The 16,813-nt window shown below is 34.9% G+C and overlaps 1 protein-coding gene across 3 annotated transcripts in view; it reads left to right on the plus strand.

Annotated features, from left to right (window-relative positions):
• CNTN5 (contactin 5) overlaps window positions 1–16,813 on the plus strand; it is a 1,387,157-nt gene that overhangs the window by 955,801 nt on the left and 414,543 nt on the right. For all 3 annotated transcript variants that reach the window (XM_067750786.1, XM_067750785.1, XM_067750787.1), the window contains one exon: window positions 11,239–11,334. In XM_067750786.1, the coding sequence (XP_067606887.1) occupies window positions 11,239–11,334 (96 nt within the window). The remainder of the gene's footprint in view (window positions 1–11,238; window positions 11,335–16,813) is intronic.

Genomic DNA, 16,813 nt, shown 5'->3' on the forward strand with positions numbered 1-16,813 from the left:
TTCAGTCTGGATTTTCTGTCCAGTGATGTAAGTGGTGTGTTAAAATCCCCTTTTATTGTTGTGTTACTATAGAAGATATAACAATTGTAAATATATATGAGCCCAATATAGGAGAACCTAAATACATAAAACAAATATTAACAGACATAAAGGGAGAAATTGATAGTAACACACTCCCATATTGCCTGCAGAGTTTCTGCTGCAAAGTCAGCTGATAGCCTCATGGGTGTTCCCTTGTTCATAACTTGTTGCTCTTTAGAATATTTTCTCTTTATCTTTAATTTTTGCCATTTTAATCACAATGTGTCTTGGTCTGATCCTCTTTGGTTTAATCTTGTTTGGAACTCTGTTTCCTGGACCTGGATATTTGTTTCCTTTCCCAGATTAAGGAAGTTTCAGCTACGAAGTCTTCAAATATGTTCTCTGACCATTTCTTTCCCTCTTCTCCTCCTGGGACCCCTATAATGTGGATATTAGCATGCTTGATGTTGTTGCAGTGTCTCTTAAACTGTCTTTATTTCATTTTATTCTTTTGTCTTTCTCTGTTCACTGCAGTGATTTCCACTGCTCTGTCTTCTAGCCCACTGATCTGTTTCTCTTTATCATCTAATCTACTGTTGATACCTTCCAGTGTATTTTTGCTTTCAGTTATTGTATTATTTACCTACATTTGGTAAATAATACCAAGCAAAGGTAAAACCAAACTATGTTTGATTCTTTTTTATGTTTTCTTACACTTTGTTAAAAATTTCTAACTTCTCACTCTGTTCATCCAAACTTCTCCTGAGTTCTTTGAACATCTTTACGATCATTACCTTGAACTCTTTATCAGATAGATTGCTTATCTCTGTTTCACTTATTTCTTCTTCTGGGGTTTATCGTCTTTATTAGGAACATATTCTTCTGTCACCTCATTTTGCCTAATTTGCTGTTTTTATTTCTTTGTATTTGGTGGGTTGTCTATATTACCAGACTTGGAAAATTAGCCTTTTATAGGAGATGTCTTATGCTTCCTGGCAGTGCACTCATTCTGGTCACCAGAATTATATGCTCTAGGGTTGCCCTGCTGTTGCTGCAGGCTGACTATGTGGGTAGCCTGGTAGGCATGGCTGGTCCTTGGTCTCATTGGTTACCAAGCCCTGATTTGTGCAGAGGCTGCCAGCTGCTGGTGGGTAGTGCTGGGGTAGGTTGTGGTATAAATCTTGACTACACTGTGTCTCACCTCTCCTACCTGTCTTGTTGTTTTCTTCTTTAAATTTTTTATTTGTAGAAGATATTTTCTGCAATTCTTATGTTCTTTCTCATCAATAGTTGTTCTTTAAATATCTTATACTTTCAACTGCACAGGCATTTAAGCTTATTTCTCTTGAGTGACCAAAATCCCTGATTTATAGATGAAGAAGAAAACACAGGAAGGTTAAACTATTGCTGAAAATTGCATAGCTAAATAATAGAAGAGTTAAGTTTGGCATTAATCTCATGATTCTCACAACAGTGATTTTTTATAACAAGAATAATAACAGTTATAATTGCTTTAATTTATTGTGTTGTGCCATGTGTTGTACTAATTGCTGTGTATACATTATTATATTTAAGTCTTAAAAATTTTTATGAGATAATTTTTTTAGCCTTCATTTCACAGATAAAGAAGCTGAGACATGAACAGAGAAGTAGCTTGTTTAAATTTGGCTCCACTCAGCTGCCTCTTTTACTTAATGAGTGTTATTTCCTCTTTTAATTTGTATAACTTTGTAGATTGTCCTCAAATATTAGAATTTGAGAACCTCTTATACTATAGCTCAAAGTATTTAGAAAAAGAAATATTTAGGTTATAATTAGAAGTTGATAAGATATATCTTTCTGAAATTAAAGAGGGAAATACTCGTGATTAAGTGCTTTTTAATTGGTCAGTTATGTAACATAATTTTATATGTCAGGGAATTTTTCACAGTAATCTTATAACATATATATAATTAATTATCTCATCTTGCCTGGGAAGTAAAGCATAGTGAAGTAAAATAATTTGCTCAAGGAGGCCATTAATAAATAGGGATACTAGAATTTGAACCTTGGTCTTTTGCTTTCAAAAATCTCATTTTTTATAGCAATATTTTAAAATATATTTTTAGGATTCTACTCTAGATGGAGAGTAGTTCAGGCAGAGAGAACAGCTAGGGCAAGTGCCTAAGAATATTACAATGAACATAGCAAACAAAAATCCCTTCTCTCATAGACCATAAATTCTCTGTGTGGGGGACACAATAGACAAAACAAGTAAATAGTTTGTTAGCAAATAAGTGCTAAATAAAAAAAAAATAGGGAAATGGAATAAAGGATGTGTAGAGGGTCATGGAGGTCATACTTTTTGATAAGTTATCCAGGAAAGATCTCTCCATGAAGGTGACATTAAAATAAAGACCTAAAGAGGGAAAGATGACAGTCATTATTATATCTGGGGGGAAGGTGTTCTAGATGGAGGAAGCAACAAGTACAAAGGCTCTGAGGCAGGATAATACTTGATATATTTGATAAAAGGCAAGGAAACTAGTGTGCTAGAATGGAGGGAGGGAAGATGTATGTAGTTGTAAGAGATGACATCAAAGAGGAAATAAAGTCTAGATAGTCTAGGGCCTGTAGGGCATCGTAAGTCTCAAAAGTTTGACTTTTCCTCTTAGTGAGATAAAAAGCCATTTAAAGCATTTGGTATATATAACTTTATTTTAAAATAACCAGCTCTGACTACAGTGCTAATAAATAGAAAGAAAGCAAAGGAAGGAGCAGTGACACCAGTAGGGTGATATCACAACAATCAAGGTGAGAGAGGCTTAGATGAAAGCTGTAGAAGAAGTTAGATGTTGTTGGATTCTGGATATATTATGAAATAATATCAGTAGGACTTGCTCATGAATGTATGTAGGGTGTGAGAGACATACTGAATTACAGATTATTTTTGTATTTTGTTTTAATAACTGGAAGAATGGAATGATTATTTACTCTGATGGGAAATATTATGGCAATGATAGGTTGGCAGGTGAAAATGGGAGTCCGAATAGGATGTGTTATGTTTGCAATGCTTATTAAACATTTAGATGGAAATGTCAAATTGTGTGTGTGTGTGTGTGTGTGTGTGTGTGTGCTGCCATTCAAGGGAGGTGTCCAGGCAGGAATAAGTTTGGTAATTTTTTGGTTTATACATGATTTTTAAATACAAGGGCTAGGTAAGATAAACTTGGGAATGGTACGGACTGAGAAATGAAAAGATCCAAGGAGGGGCCATGAAATGTCTAGATATTGGGAAGATGAGGAAGAACAAGCTAATGAAAGTGAAGGGGAAGGCACAGTGAAGGAGGAGAAATGCAAGTGAAGAAAAATGTGATCAACTCTATCAATACTACTGAATATAGGTCAAATAGATGAGAACTGAGCAATTGATCATTAAATGAAACAATGTTGAGATCATTACTTTCACAGTAACATTTGGACAGCGGTAGAGAGACAGCTTGATTTGAGAAGCTTAAAAAAATGGGAGTTTTTCTTTGTGTGTGTTTTTTTTCTTTTGCGGAAGGGGTGAACAAAATGTGTTTGTACCTAGAGGGAAAAATGGGGTCAAAGGGATACAATTTTGCCTTCCACATTTTTTTTGTCAACTTTGGAGCAATACCCATATGAGTGCTAATCAAAGATGGGTCTTTGATTAGATCACAGATAGTTACAATAAGAAGATGGGACACAATATAGATACAGATAAATCAATAGCTATTGTGGTAGTGTTACAGATTGGCTTCCCTGGGAATCAGACTTGGTGAGATGGAGTTTAGTGTAGATAATAATTTTAAGAAGTGCCTTTGGAATCACCCACCAGAAGGGAAGAGGAAGGAGCAGATGTGGGAAGAGAATAATTTGAGCTGTGATACAGGCCCAGCAACAGCCCCAGCTAACACTAAGTATGATGTCAAAAGCTAGAATGGCTTGCCAGTATTGTCTGGAGTTGGGCTGAGGTGGTCAGTGCTCTTATCGAGCAACTGTTGGATGTTGGCTGTTGTGCTACCCAAGGAAGGGATATAACCTCAGATGAGCTGATTCTCTGTAGCAAAGGCAGTCCCTGAGGGAGCTGAAAGTTGGAAGCTGTCTGTCAATGTAACTCCCAACAGTTCAGACAAGTCCTTCACGGAAGGGAAATATGTGGCACACACTGCAGTGCCCCCATAGATGGAATACATGCATGCAGTTTTTAGAATACTTCTATTTTCTTCAGGAATTATAAGGAGAGAAGTGGGGGAAGGGGCAGGAGGTTGTTTTGAAAGAGAGTAATTGTAAACTTATTGTCTAGAGGATTAAGAGAAAATGGACTCCATAAATGTACTGGAATTACCAGGCAAAACAAAGGGCTTGTCTGAGATTAATGGTCATAAATTTAGAGCAAGACTAGTCATCATTGTTGATGTTTTATCCACTCACATTCCCTTACCCAGAACAGAATAGGAAGACAGTTCAATTTAACCAAAGTTGAAGTTGTACTTGAATAAAATGGAAGGAGAAAGGGGTAAGGAGTCATGGTTGTAGATCAGGAAGTGATTATCTATTTAAATATTATAAAATGCAAAATAGCTGAAGAGGATAGTTGGGCTGAAAATTTTGAGAGACAATAAAAAGATCTAATAGTTTTAGGAATTAATGTGTGTACTAAATGACTTGCTGGTTTTACTAAGTGACACACAGGCCCCATCTCTATTGGTCTATAATACTCAAACTCCCTATACATGCTCTATTACTTCCATTGTATATATAAGTTTCTAATGCTTAGCCTTATAATTTCCTGAGAATGAATTAAGACTAATTTGAGTTTGGAAAAATTGTAAACTTAGAAGCAAGCAAATAAGGATTATTTATGTAATTGTTTACCCAGAGTGGAGAAAATTAAGTCAAATGTACAAAACCCTCTGCCAGGGTTCATAGACTATCATCACATTAGTTAAACAAATTTATATACGACTTTAACATTTGAGATTATTTCACCATATATATTATTCACAGTTGAAGTAGCTTTTTATAACGTACATCAAGATACCAAAGAAAGGACCTAAAATCAAAAACATTTTTATCACATTCTTTGGATAATTTATCTCTTTACAAAAGCATTTGCAATTTACTATTTCACTTATAATGTAGTTAAAATCATCTTTTTCAAAGCACACATACACAGGTGTGCTTTGGTTTCCTCTTAATCAGTGAACACTTTGGCTGGATGATTTGGGTTTGATAATATGTAAAGTGAAAATTGTAATCCATAGCAAGAGATTACTGACCTGTTAGATATAACCAAAGAAAGAATGGGAATGAGGAAAATTTCATTATTATAAAATCTACAGGTCTCTTGTAGATTTACCTCACCATGTCTCCAACTGTATCTTAATTCAATTCTTATCTCCGTGTAATAGATGGGACTGTATTTTTTGAGATACCTCTAATTAGCTCCATTGATATTCTCAAAAGACTAATTTTATTAAATAATATACATTTTCAAAAGGTGATATGCTGTCCCATTTACAGATGACTTATAACAAATATATTAAAGAATTACTTCATGTGATATAATAGGAAAATGTTTTTAAAAATCACATTGATCAACATATTCTAAATTAAGAGTATCAGAACAACTCTAGATTAAAAACATGCTAGTTCCCAAAATGAATTTGTCATCTTGGATGCCCAAATCCTTATTGGCTGTGAGTTTTTATTCTTATTACTTAACCTTAGTGAATGACAGTGTCCTCATCAATAACTGGGGATAATAAGCCCTGCCCAATCTGCTTACAAATTGATCACAAGCTCATGAACTCACACTTGCCAATAAAAACCCACAAAGCTTCATGTTTCTATGGCTTTTGGTCAAGGTACCATTCAATAATCAAATTTTTATTTTAAATTTTATTTTAGTTTAATTTTAAACTATTATTAAGAATCTTGCTTGTTGTAGAGTATCTTATGAAAGACTTTTCGTGCAAACAAATAGCTATGTATTAAAATGCTAATTTAATTATCTCTCAAAATAAATGTATGAATTATTTTATCAATTTTTCACTAATTTTCTCATCTCTATATCTGTCAGAAAATGATTTTTAATAATAGGTGCTTATGAAGATTATTTTTAAATTCCTAAAACCAACTATTGGTTGGTTTTAACTTCCAAATATTGAATTGCTTATTTCCTAATACATTTTTTAAAAACAACCACATTGAGTTTGATTTGCCAACTCACTACTTATTAACTGTATGACCAAAGTCAAGTGTTTATTTGCTTTTCACATACATTTAGGAATCTTTAAAACAGAGAAATTACTATTTCATTTCCAGGAAACTTGGCATATAGTAGTATGCTAGTAGCTAGTGTAATTATTATCCATCCATTCTTTTATTTGCCCTTATATTTTTAACATTTTACAATGTCAAAGATAGTTTCTGAATGAGGTCTGACCAATTTTTATTACAGGATATTTACATTGGATACACAAAAAATCTGACAATAATCTGAATTATCTTGATGATAATAACAGGAACAAGAACAAAACTGACGAAAGACTTCAATATGCAATCTATCAGTCATTTTTGTAGAAATCGTAGAAGTTAAATCCATGAGTCCCCTCAGATACATCACTCATCTTAGTTCCTCAATCTTAACAATCTTACATATGAATCTGATACCCCAAAGTTAGTAATATTTAATAAAGCTTGTGTCTGACACCTGGTCTAAAGTGTTTTGCCTTTTTCAATGGTTTCACTTTTTGTAAAAATTCAAACTCAACTTTAAGAATTTTTGAATTCATAATGAATTATCTCTATAGTCATAGCACTTTTAACATTAGAGAATCAATTGAGCATGCCTGGAGCATTGACAGTCTAAAACTTACGGCCCCACCTATAGGGTGAATGTATAACTGAGTGTAATTCAAAATGATCACCCCATTTCCATTCCTTCTGCCAAATGCATGACTCCCATAAGCCAAGGATTGCCATTTATTTGGAACAGATCTAAGACTAGGAAATTAAAAACCAGAAGAAAGGTGAACCTCAGCACTTCATTCCTAATTATATAAGATTTATCTTCTTGCCTTGACCATTTTCCCTCACTTCTCCCCAATAATTAACCAATCTCTTATATTTAGCATACATAATCGTAAAATTAGTATCCAAAACCCCTGTCACTCTCCAACACTTTAAAATAATTCACCATTCTAGGGAATAATTTCTGAAATATTTTTACATGTGTGTGTGTGTGTGTGTGCGTGTGTGTGTGTGTGTAGCTCACACTACACCTACTTAAAGTGTTTCAGTGGGTGAAGAACCTTTCTAATTGACTTGAAAAGTTGCTCAGCCTACTATACCACCCACTGTGATCTTTATGAAGTCTTGCAGAAGAAATCCCTCTTGAACCTTAATATCCAGTGACACTGTACTTCTCCTGAGTTACTAGAAAGTTTTGATCTTAAAATAATCATGAATTATAAGACTGGGGACATATGCATGTTTGTTTTGACCCTCTTAAGTTTATGAGTCAAATGTTATGGCCAACTTCCAATAATTTACAAAAGAAGTCTATGACATATTTTCTTAAGTCCTCATGTTATGCTACAGGATTTTTGCCATACCTATTTTGCCTTCACCTGGAATTTGTCAACTACCAATTTTATATTTTGTATTATATACATATATATCTAAGCTACCCCAAACCCTTTGTGGAATAATGAAGGAAAGAAAAGAAAAGATGGAAAACAGAAAAGCAGGCAGGTAGGCAAGAAGGTTTGAGGAAGGAAGGAAGGAAGGAAGGAACCCAAAGTGTATGTGCAGTGTATGTATGTGTATGTGTTGGTGTGCATATGTTTGCAACATACATTTAGGGGAATGGCATGTAGTGCTATATGGTACATGCACATGGTATGTACTAGTTACCCATAAGTATGGCTGTGACAAGCTGAAGCAGTGATGGTTTGGGCTCATGCATCTATTTGGTGGCATAGACTCATCTGAGCTGGGTCTATGGACAGTTGGCCCAAGTAAGTATGATTAGTTCATTTATATACATCCTTCCTTTACAGCTATTCTGTATCATCAGTACCTAACATAGTATTTGGTGTATAGTTTGCACTGAAAAAAATATTTGTTAAATGAATAAAGGAAATGATTTGTCTTATGTATGGTCAATATGCTTCCAATCACACATTCCAACTCTATATTCTGTAATGTGAGTCTCTCAGTCACATCATTAATTGTATACCTCTTTTTCTTTGTATGGTTTACCTAGGATGAATAGGTGTAATAATTCTGTAAGCCACAGTTCTAGTTAAAGCTCCACTCTCAAACTCTGCATGAGTTTCTGAACTTGGAAAAAGGGTCAGAGAAAAGACAAGGCCTGAGGCCCTGTGATTCTTGATCATAAACTTTCTCCTCCAGATTATTACTTGTCCGTTTGTCCATGTGTTTTATACTAAGTCCAGAAAGAAGTTTACTTCAGTTTATACTTTGAAACTGAATTTTAGAGTCCTTGTATTAAGATTTTTAGTTTTACTCATTTTTTTCCCTTAAAGATCAAAAATAGAACATAGGAACAGGTATTTTTTCCCTTCTGTAGGTGACAAAAAATAATCAAAGTCACATCCATAAAATCTCTTGTTCTCTTTATTTTCATTTCTCTCCTAGATATAATAGAATGCTTACTAAAATAATGTGATAAGCACTCAAATTAAGTTCTATGATGAGTACCTCCAAAGAAACCAACTGCTTTCTGTTCACACTGAGATCAAAATAACTGGCTGTATTTTTACTCAGACTATTCTCTCTAGTTGCCATCCCCACTCCAACCAAGAATTTTTTCACATCAGTCTGGTCTCAGATCAACCAGAATCTTGCCTGACACGAGGACCACTTTTACATTATAAATAATAGTGTTTTACCCTTTTTCTTTTTCCTAAGAGGAAGGATTTAAATGAGGAAAACACACTCTCCTTCAAAGTGCAGGCTTCTTTTTAGTATTTCTCTATATGTCTTTATGAAAAAAAAAATCTATTCACAGTTGAAAAGAATCCATTTACCTTTGTACTGCTGGTGCTATAGCTCCTAGGAAATAATGACACAGAGAAAATTCCATGAGAAAATGTTAATTGTACCTGTATTAACTGATGATACAAAATAAAGCAATTAGAGCTGAGTGTTATCTTTTGGGTCATTGTGATCTCAAAACACAATTCAGGTCATAATTATTGTATAATCTTCTTTTCTTTTTTTGTGTCTAATTTCTAGGCCATGCTTGTACTTCAATTTATCAGAAATAGGCCTTCATTTAGGACTGTTTGCTATTAAAATATTTTTTAGCTACCATAGGTTGATTTGAAATATAATAAGCACAATATAAACTTGTAGTAAATGTATTGGAAGCTATATATATACTTTTCAGAAAACATTTAAGAAACTCAGTTAAAATAAATTGATATCCAAATTGCTTTTCAGAATTTATAAATTCAATGAAGATGAAAAGAGGACAATAAAACCATATAATCTCTAAAGAGATATAACAGCCCCACTGCAACCACTGCCTCACTGTGCTGTGTTTCTAAGAGTAGTCAAAGGAAGTCAAATGGGAAACCTTGTCATGCTTTGTTATCAGACTGAGGTCATTTGTTGGAAAAAAAGGCAACCTCTATCTCTAAAGGTCAATGCACATTAGTTTAAAGCCATGAATCATATAAATTTGAAAACGAATGAACTTGACTTTTATTAGAAGTTAGTGTGTATGTTTTTCAAGCCACCAAAAAAAGTAAAAATAGAATTATTCTTTCTCTTTTGTATTGTCACTTTATCTATTATTTATATTAACTATTAGACACTTAACTACAGTGAAATGCAGAATTGTGTGTAAATTCCTAAACACTTTCTTCACTAATGAATTCCTCTCTTTTATTCATTATGCCCTTACTGTTTATTAGTCCTTAATGACTTTGAATGTATTTTAAAAGGTTTGATTGTAAATTCAGCAAATAAGTAAATTGTAACCCATATCTCAAAAAAAATAAGTTATACGATCCCTCTTATAATATTAAAGTTAATGATTTATCTCTTTCATATCCATTCAGTATATTTTCTTAACTGCTTACTTTCATCATTCGTCAGTTTAACAGACATTAAATTTTAAGATCTACATTGTATTATTATGAAATATACTATTTTAGCATGAAATGATGAAAAGTTTGAAAAAAATCTCTTTATGATTGGTAAATAATGACAGGAAAGGCAGAACATTTTCAAGAAGCATTTCTCACCAGGAGAATATGGTTTTACAAACTGGGAATTCTGGGACAATGTTTATTTATAAAAATATTGAACTCCTACCATTTCCAAGAAACTAAAAATCATTTCTTTGATCAGCCTAGCCCAATAAAAAAGGAAAAGTACATATGTATTGAGTTATGAATAGATTAATAAATGATAAAAGAAATATAAATAATGCCTATCATTCTTTTTTTAAGGCCACTTTATTTTTAGGAAAATATTTTAAATTGTGCAAATGCAACATAATTTAAGGGAAGATAATTGAACCCCAATCCTTCATACATACAAGTGAGTGTTTTGATAACTATAATACTTCTAGAATAATCAAAATGGATGAGTATAATTAATTTGTACACACTATTCCAGGCTTCCATAAAATAAAAGTAACATGATTTTTTAAACTTACATTTATAGAAAAGAACACCTTATATCCTCATTATGTTTTGCTTGAGTGCACAAGTCTTTCTAATTTGGCAAATTCATGCTTGGCTTTACACACCGTTCCTAGCACGACAGATAATGAAGCAGCAGGTTGGACGCCAGGCACTCCAACCACTTCTATTTCTGTTCTTACTGTGTATCAGTGGGTTCAATTGGTGGTAGAAAAATTAATATGCAGAAAGTATTATAAAGATGTAAAATAACTACTTAATGAGTTATAAAGGTATTGTTTAATTTATTCCTACACTGGCAACTTGTATGCACTATACACAGAAATTAGGAGTGTACATATAATCTGAAAATTGTGGTATTTAAAATTGGATGGTAGAGATTTATTGTCAAAGCCTTCCTATCACTGCTTGACAAACAAAAAGAAACCTTCACTGAATAATGATAGAAAAGTATGTACAAGTTACAAAATAGTAATTCTTTAAGCTCCTTTTTGCCTTGCATCTAAATGCTGTGTTATGTTGACAGATCTGGGAAATTTTAGTGGCCGGACAAGAAGTGCAGTCTCTGTGAGGGAAGGCCAGGGGGTTGTTCTGATGTGCTCTCCTCCGCCTCATTCACCAGGTACAGTCGGATCCCATTCTATATTGCTGCTGCTCTCTTTTACTATATGCTCATTCTTTTAGACAGGGTATTGACTGGGGAACATTCAGGTGAAATGTGCATGGTTTTTGTGACATGTATCAGAGTACCAGATGAGTAATTAAAGACCATAGAGTCTAAATGCCATTGGGCAGGAGACTTAGCTCCTGTGATAAGATTGTTTCATTGTCTTTCTAAGTGTTGACTGTCCTGGTTATGTCTCTGCCTGCCACCAGTGAGGAATATACTGCTTGGAGTACAAGGAAAGTGATAAGCTGAAAGAGTAAAAACTATTCAAAATTATTTGTAATGTCAGAGTTGAGTTAACTAAATACCACTGTGCATCTTGTTTCAGAAGATAAGCTGGAAACTGGGTTGTTTATGGTGTAGTTTTTCACACTGGAACAAAAACTGCTAAGAAATTTTTTTGTTCATACAAAACTATAATTTACTTGTTCTTTTCTTGCTACTTGAGTTTTTTTTGTAAAAGTCATGGTAATAGGTAAGTACTTCTTGGGGTTTGGAGTAACAGAATAGTAAACAGTGCTCAGGTTAATTATCTTACCTTTTGCTAACTCACAGAAAAATATACCCATTATGTTTGAGTCCTATAATTTGAGATGAGTGCCTCTTTGTACCTCAGTATAGTTTTCCTATAATACAATTTAAGAAAGGACAGCATCAATTAGAGAGAGAGAGAGAGAGAGAATCAAACATCTATTTCTACCTGAGAAATTATGAAGATTTTAGAGTTAACAACTGTAAACAGAATTCAGAATCCTGGTAACTCAACCAATTTTTCTTCTTTGTTTAGCGTGAAAGCAAGCCATATTTGTTTCTAGGTTGTATTATTAGTGTAGTGTTTGGGCTCAGTTTTGTTCTACCATAGATAATCCTTATCATAAATTATGATTAGACCTCAATCAGTTTTCTTAAAATTTCTCATCTTTATCTTACCCTCCTAACTTTCTTTTTAATTGAAAGAAAAGTAAACTATGTTTCAACAGGAAAATATTTTTGAAAACATTCTGCTTTGAAACTCAGAGGAATCACTATGAGGAATAATTTCTGAGTTGTACCAACCTAATTCTTATATGTCAATTCAGTCACTCCAATCCTTTTGTGAGCAGTTTCAGAAAACATATCTAGTCTTACCTATATGTTTTACCTTTTTTTTTTTTTTTTTTTTTGCGGTATGCGGGCCTCTCACTGTTGTGGCCTCTCCCGTTGCGGAGCACAGGCTCCGGACGCGCAGGCTCAGTGGCCATGGTTCACGGGCCCAGCCGCTCCACGGCATGTGGGATCTTCCCGGACCGGGGCACAAACCCGTGTCCCCTGCATCGGCAGGCGGACTCTCAACCACTGCGCCACCAGGGAAGCCCTGTTTCACCTTTTTAAAAAGGATTTTAGTAGGTTTAGGAGACTCCTATAGAATTAATACATGTTATGTCTAATGTTGGGTCATTAGATTTGTTTGAAGAGAAGTATTAGATAAGTGTTAGAGATTAAAAAAAAAAAAGAGGGGAAGATGGAGGAGGGGGAGGAGAGAAAGGAGGAGGAGAAGAAGGAGGATGAGAAAGCAACAGGTTCTACAGAGGATGAAGCTGTTCATCACCAGGCTTACAGGGGTTAACAATATGCAGTGACCCCTGTGGAGAAAAAGTAAGATTTTTCTGAGGTACAATCTATATTGCAAGGCTGTTGGAACATGTGTTAAAAAATGAAATGAGAGAGGATAATATAAGAAACAAAGCTGCAAGATTACACATAGACAAATTATCCAATTGGCAGAGAAAACTATATACAGAAGCTTTCTAATGGGAAAAAATAGTATAGTGAATTGCATACATGATAAGCATAAGATAAGAATATGTATTAATAATTGATTAAATAAATAAAAATGCAATATCTGATTGAGATCAACAAGAATAAAGTCGGCAAGAGCAAAGCCAGCTGATTGCTATTGTATATGTCATAAGAAATATTAGACTGATTACATAATTTAAAATTGTAGGAGAGGTTATATTCTACCAGATACTCATGTTGAAGTGTTATGCCGAATGACCTACTCAAACATCAGTGTTAGCACAGCAAAGTTTTGGGGGACACATGCATGACACAGAATAACAGGAGTAGCTCAGCATCTAGACCAATGTTTAACACTTACCAGATGGGTAATTATCCTCTGATCAGCCAAATCCTATAGCATATCTTTAGCTTTTTTGTTGAACATGGCATTTACATTCTGGCTCCAATTGAAATCCCTGAAGACATGGTTCCCACTGCAGCTCTTTAAAGTTATGACTGTTTATTCTACCAAATTGTATGTGCCATTCAGTGTGAGATTGGAACATATATCCTCCCTTCTCCTCATTGCCCATTCTCCTTTCTTCCTCCTTACAAAAAAAGACCCCTCAAGTTTTAAAATTTCAAGTCATCAAACTCTACACTTTCTTGTTGCTGTCATTCTTCTTCATTTCCTGAAGATTTTACCTTCTTTTCTTCATTCCCATGGTCTTGTTTTACAGCCAATCTCAGCCACTTATCCGTTATTACCAACAGCTACAATCTCATAATTACCTCATTTGCAAGCATCTATTCTCTGAGTAGCATGAACTATCTTCTGCACACTGCTTATAGTACTCTGATTCCAGGAATCCTTTAACCTCATTGAAATCTACAAATCATTGATCCTACCTCCTTTTCACCCTTCTTCCCCTCCTTTGATCCTTACTTTTCTCCTTCAATCATTATCATTTTCTTGCATACAGGCTTGCTTTCTTCATCTCTCTTTGCTTCATCACACTGACTCGACAGTCAGCAAAGCCCTGATCCCGATGTAAATCCACTTTTCAGCCTACTGCATGCCTGAAACTACTCAGCTTAATATGACTGTAGAAAAAATAGAGAGTTATGCAGACTAGTCTAAATCTAAAATACAAACTATGAATTTCAAGTGCGCTTATGATGACCAGGAATTAAGGGGGAAAAAAACCAAACCTAGTCCTTTCACTGTAATTTTGTCAAACTTTCAATGTCTCCCATCATTCAATTTTTCTCCCATCCTCATTTTCAGCTGATAACCATTTCATTGTAAAAGGAAAGCGATTAGAAGATAACTTCCACAAGCCTTCATCACCAAGTCACACACTCATTAACATGTGTATTCACACTCTAACTTCTCTTTTTTAGTATAGATGCATTGCTGTGCTTCTAAGGCCAATCCCTCAACTTGTGCACTGTAGTTCATCCTTTTTTATCTACTTAAAGAATCGCTTCAGTAATTCTCTTTCCTCTCTTCTACATTTTTACCAGAGATTGTTTACTTTCTTCTGCGTCATTCCCAACAGGGTGCAACCATACTGTCCCCTACTTCATCTAAAGACAAAACAAAGCAAAGCAAACGTCTCCTGACTCCTGTCCTCTTTCAGCTACTACCTCATTTTCCTGCTCCTCTCCATAGCGAACTCTTCAAAAGCTCTGTCTGTACATGCACTATCCAATTTAACTCCAGTGCGGTCTCTCTGTCTCTTTCTGTCTCTCTGCCCTCTTTCTCTGTCTTTATATTTTTAACAGATTTATTGAGATCCAATTTATATCCCAGGGGATTCACCTAGTTTAAGTGTACAGGTAAATGAGTTTTCATATATTTAGTACAGTTGTGTCACTATCACCACAATCCAGTCTTAGAACTTCCATTATTTCACAAAGGCATGTCTGCCCATGTCCCCAATAACTGATCTATTTTCTGTCTCTATAGTTTTACGTTTTCTAAAAATTTTATTTTACTGGAATCATACAATGTGCAGCCACGTGTGTGTATGTGAGTTTGGCTTCTTTTATTTGGCTTAATGTTTCTTTACGTTTCATCCGTATTGTGGCATTTATCAGTAGTTTGTTACTTTATATTGCTGAACAGTATTCCATTGTGCAGATATGCCCCATTCTGTTTATCCATTCCTCAGTTGATGGCATTTGGCTTATTTTCAGTTTTCATGTTGGTCACTCTTTCCTTTATAAAATACTTTCTTGCAAGATTCCACACACTCTTGCTTTCCCCTTACCTTACTTCGTAATCCCCTATGCTGACTTTGCCCCATTTTCTCAAACTCTTAATCTTGCAGTCCCCCAAGTAAGTGCTTGTCTTTGAACTTCTTTCCTTAATATACCCTCACTCCCTTAGGTTTCACCTCACAATGATCTTTAAGTACTGACATCTCCCAAACATATGTTTCCAACAAGGAATCTGGGTTGTATATTTAACTGTCTATTCAAAATTTCCATTTGGATGGCTAACAGGCACCTCAAGCTTAACCATGACTAAAACTAAACTCCTGGTTATATCCTCCCAAAATCTGAGGTCTTTTCCACCTCAATTAATGGCAATTTCATTTCTTACAATTCATCAGCCTTAGAGTCATTCTTAACTTCTCACTTTCTCTCACACCTCACATAGAAACCATCAGTTTTATTGGCCCTACTTGAAATTTTATCCAAAACCTGACCATTTTTTATACCCTCCACTGATAGTTCTCTAGTATAAACTACCATCATTTCTTACCTGGGTTTTTGCAGTAGCCTCTTAACTAAGCTCCCTCATTTTGCCTTTATCTTTTTTCAATCTATTCTCAACATACTAGCTAAGAGTGATTCCTTAAAACTAATTTGTATCATGTCACACCCTGCCTAAAACTCTCCAAAAACTTCTGCTAAAGACTGAAGTGAGTTACCCCAAAATTCATATGAAGCCCCAACTCGCAGTGTGATGGTATTTGGGAAGTAACTAGGTGTATAGAAGGCCCTGAGGGTGGGATCCTCATAATGGGATTAGTGCCCTTATAAGAAGAGATATTAGAGAGCTCACTCTTTCTCTCCTCATTATGACAACATAGTGAGACAATGGCCATGTGCAAGTCAGGAAGCAAGCTCTCACCAGAAACCAACTATGCTGACACCCTGATCTCAGACTTCTAGCCTCCAGCATCGTGAGAAAACAAATTTCTGTTGTTTAAGACACCCAGTCTGTGGTATTTTGTTATGGCACCCCAAGGTGTCTAATACACCATTTTATTCAGAGTCAAAGCCAAAGTCTTTACAGTGGGTTAGAGAGTCCTTACCATTTGACTCCATGTAATCTCTCTGACCTTATCTACTATTCTCTCTCCTATTTTTTCACATGTAGTCGTGGTCTCCCTGATGCTCCACAAGTAACTACACATGGTCCTGCCTCAAAGCCTTTTCAGTTGCTATTCCCTGTGCCTGATCACTCTTATGCTTGGCATATGAATGTCTCCCTCACATTCATATCTTCCTTCAAATTTTACATTCTTGGTAAAACAGTTTCCTGATTTTCCTCTTTTGATATTGCACCTCCACAATTCCTTTCCTCTTCCTCCACTTTCTTTCTCTCCATAATGCTCATCACTTTCAATATACTGCACAATTTTACTTACTCATTTAT

This window comes from Pseudorca crassidens, chromosome 9 (genome assembly GCF_039906515.1).
Source record: "Pseudorca crassidens isolate mPseCra1 chromosome 9, mPseCra1.hap1, whole genome shotgun sequence".
Classification (NCBI taxonomy): domain Eukaryota; kingdom Metazoa; phylum Chordata; class Mammalia; order Artiodactyla; family Delphinidae; genus Pseudorca; species Pseudorca crassidens.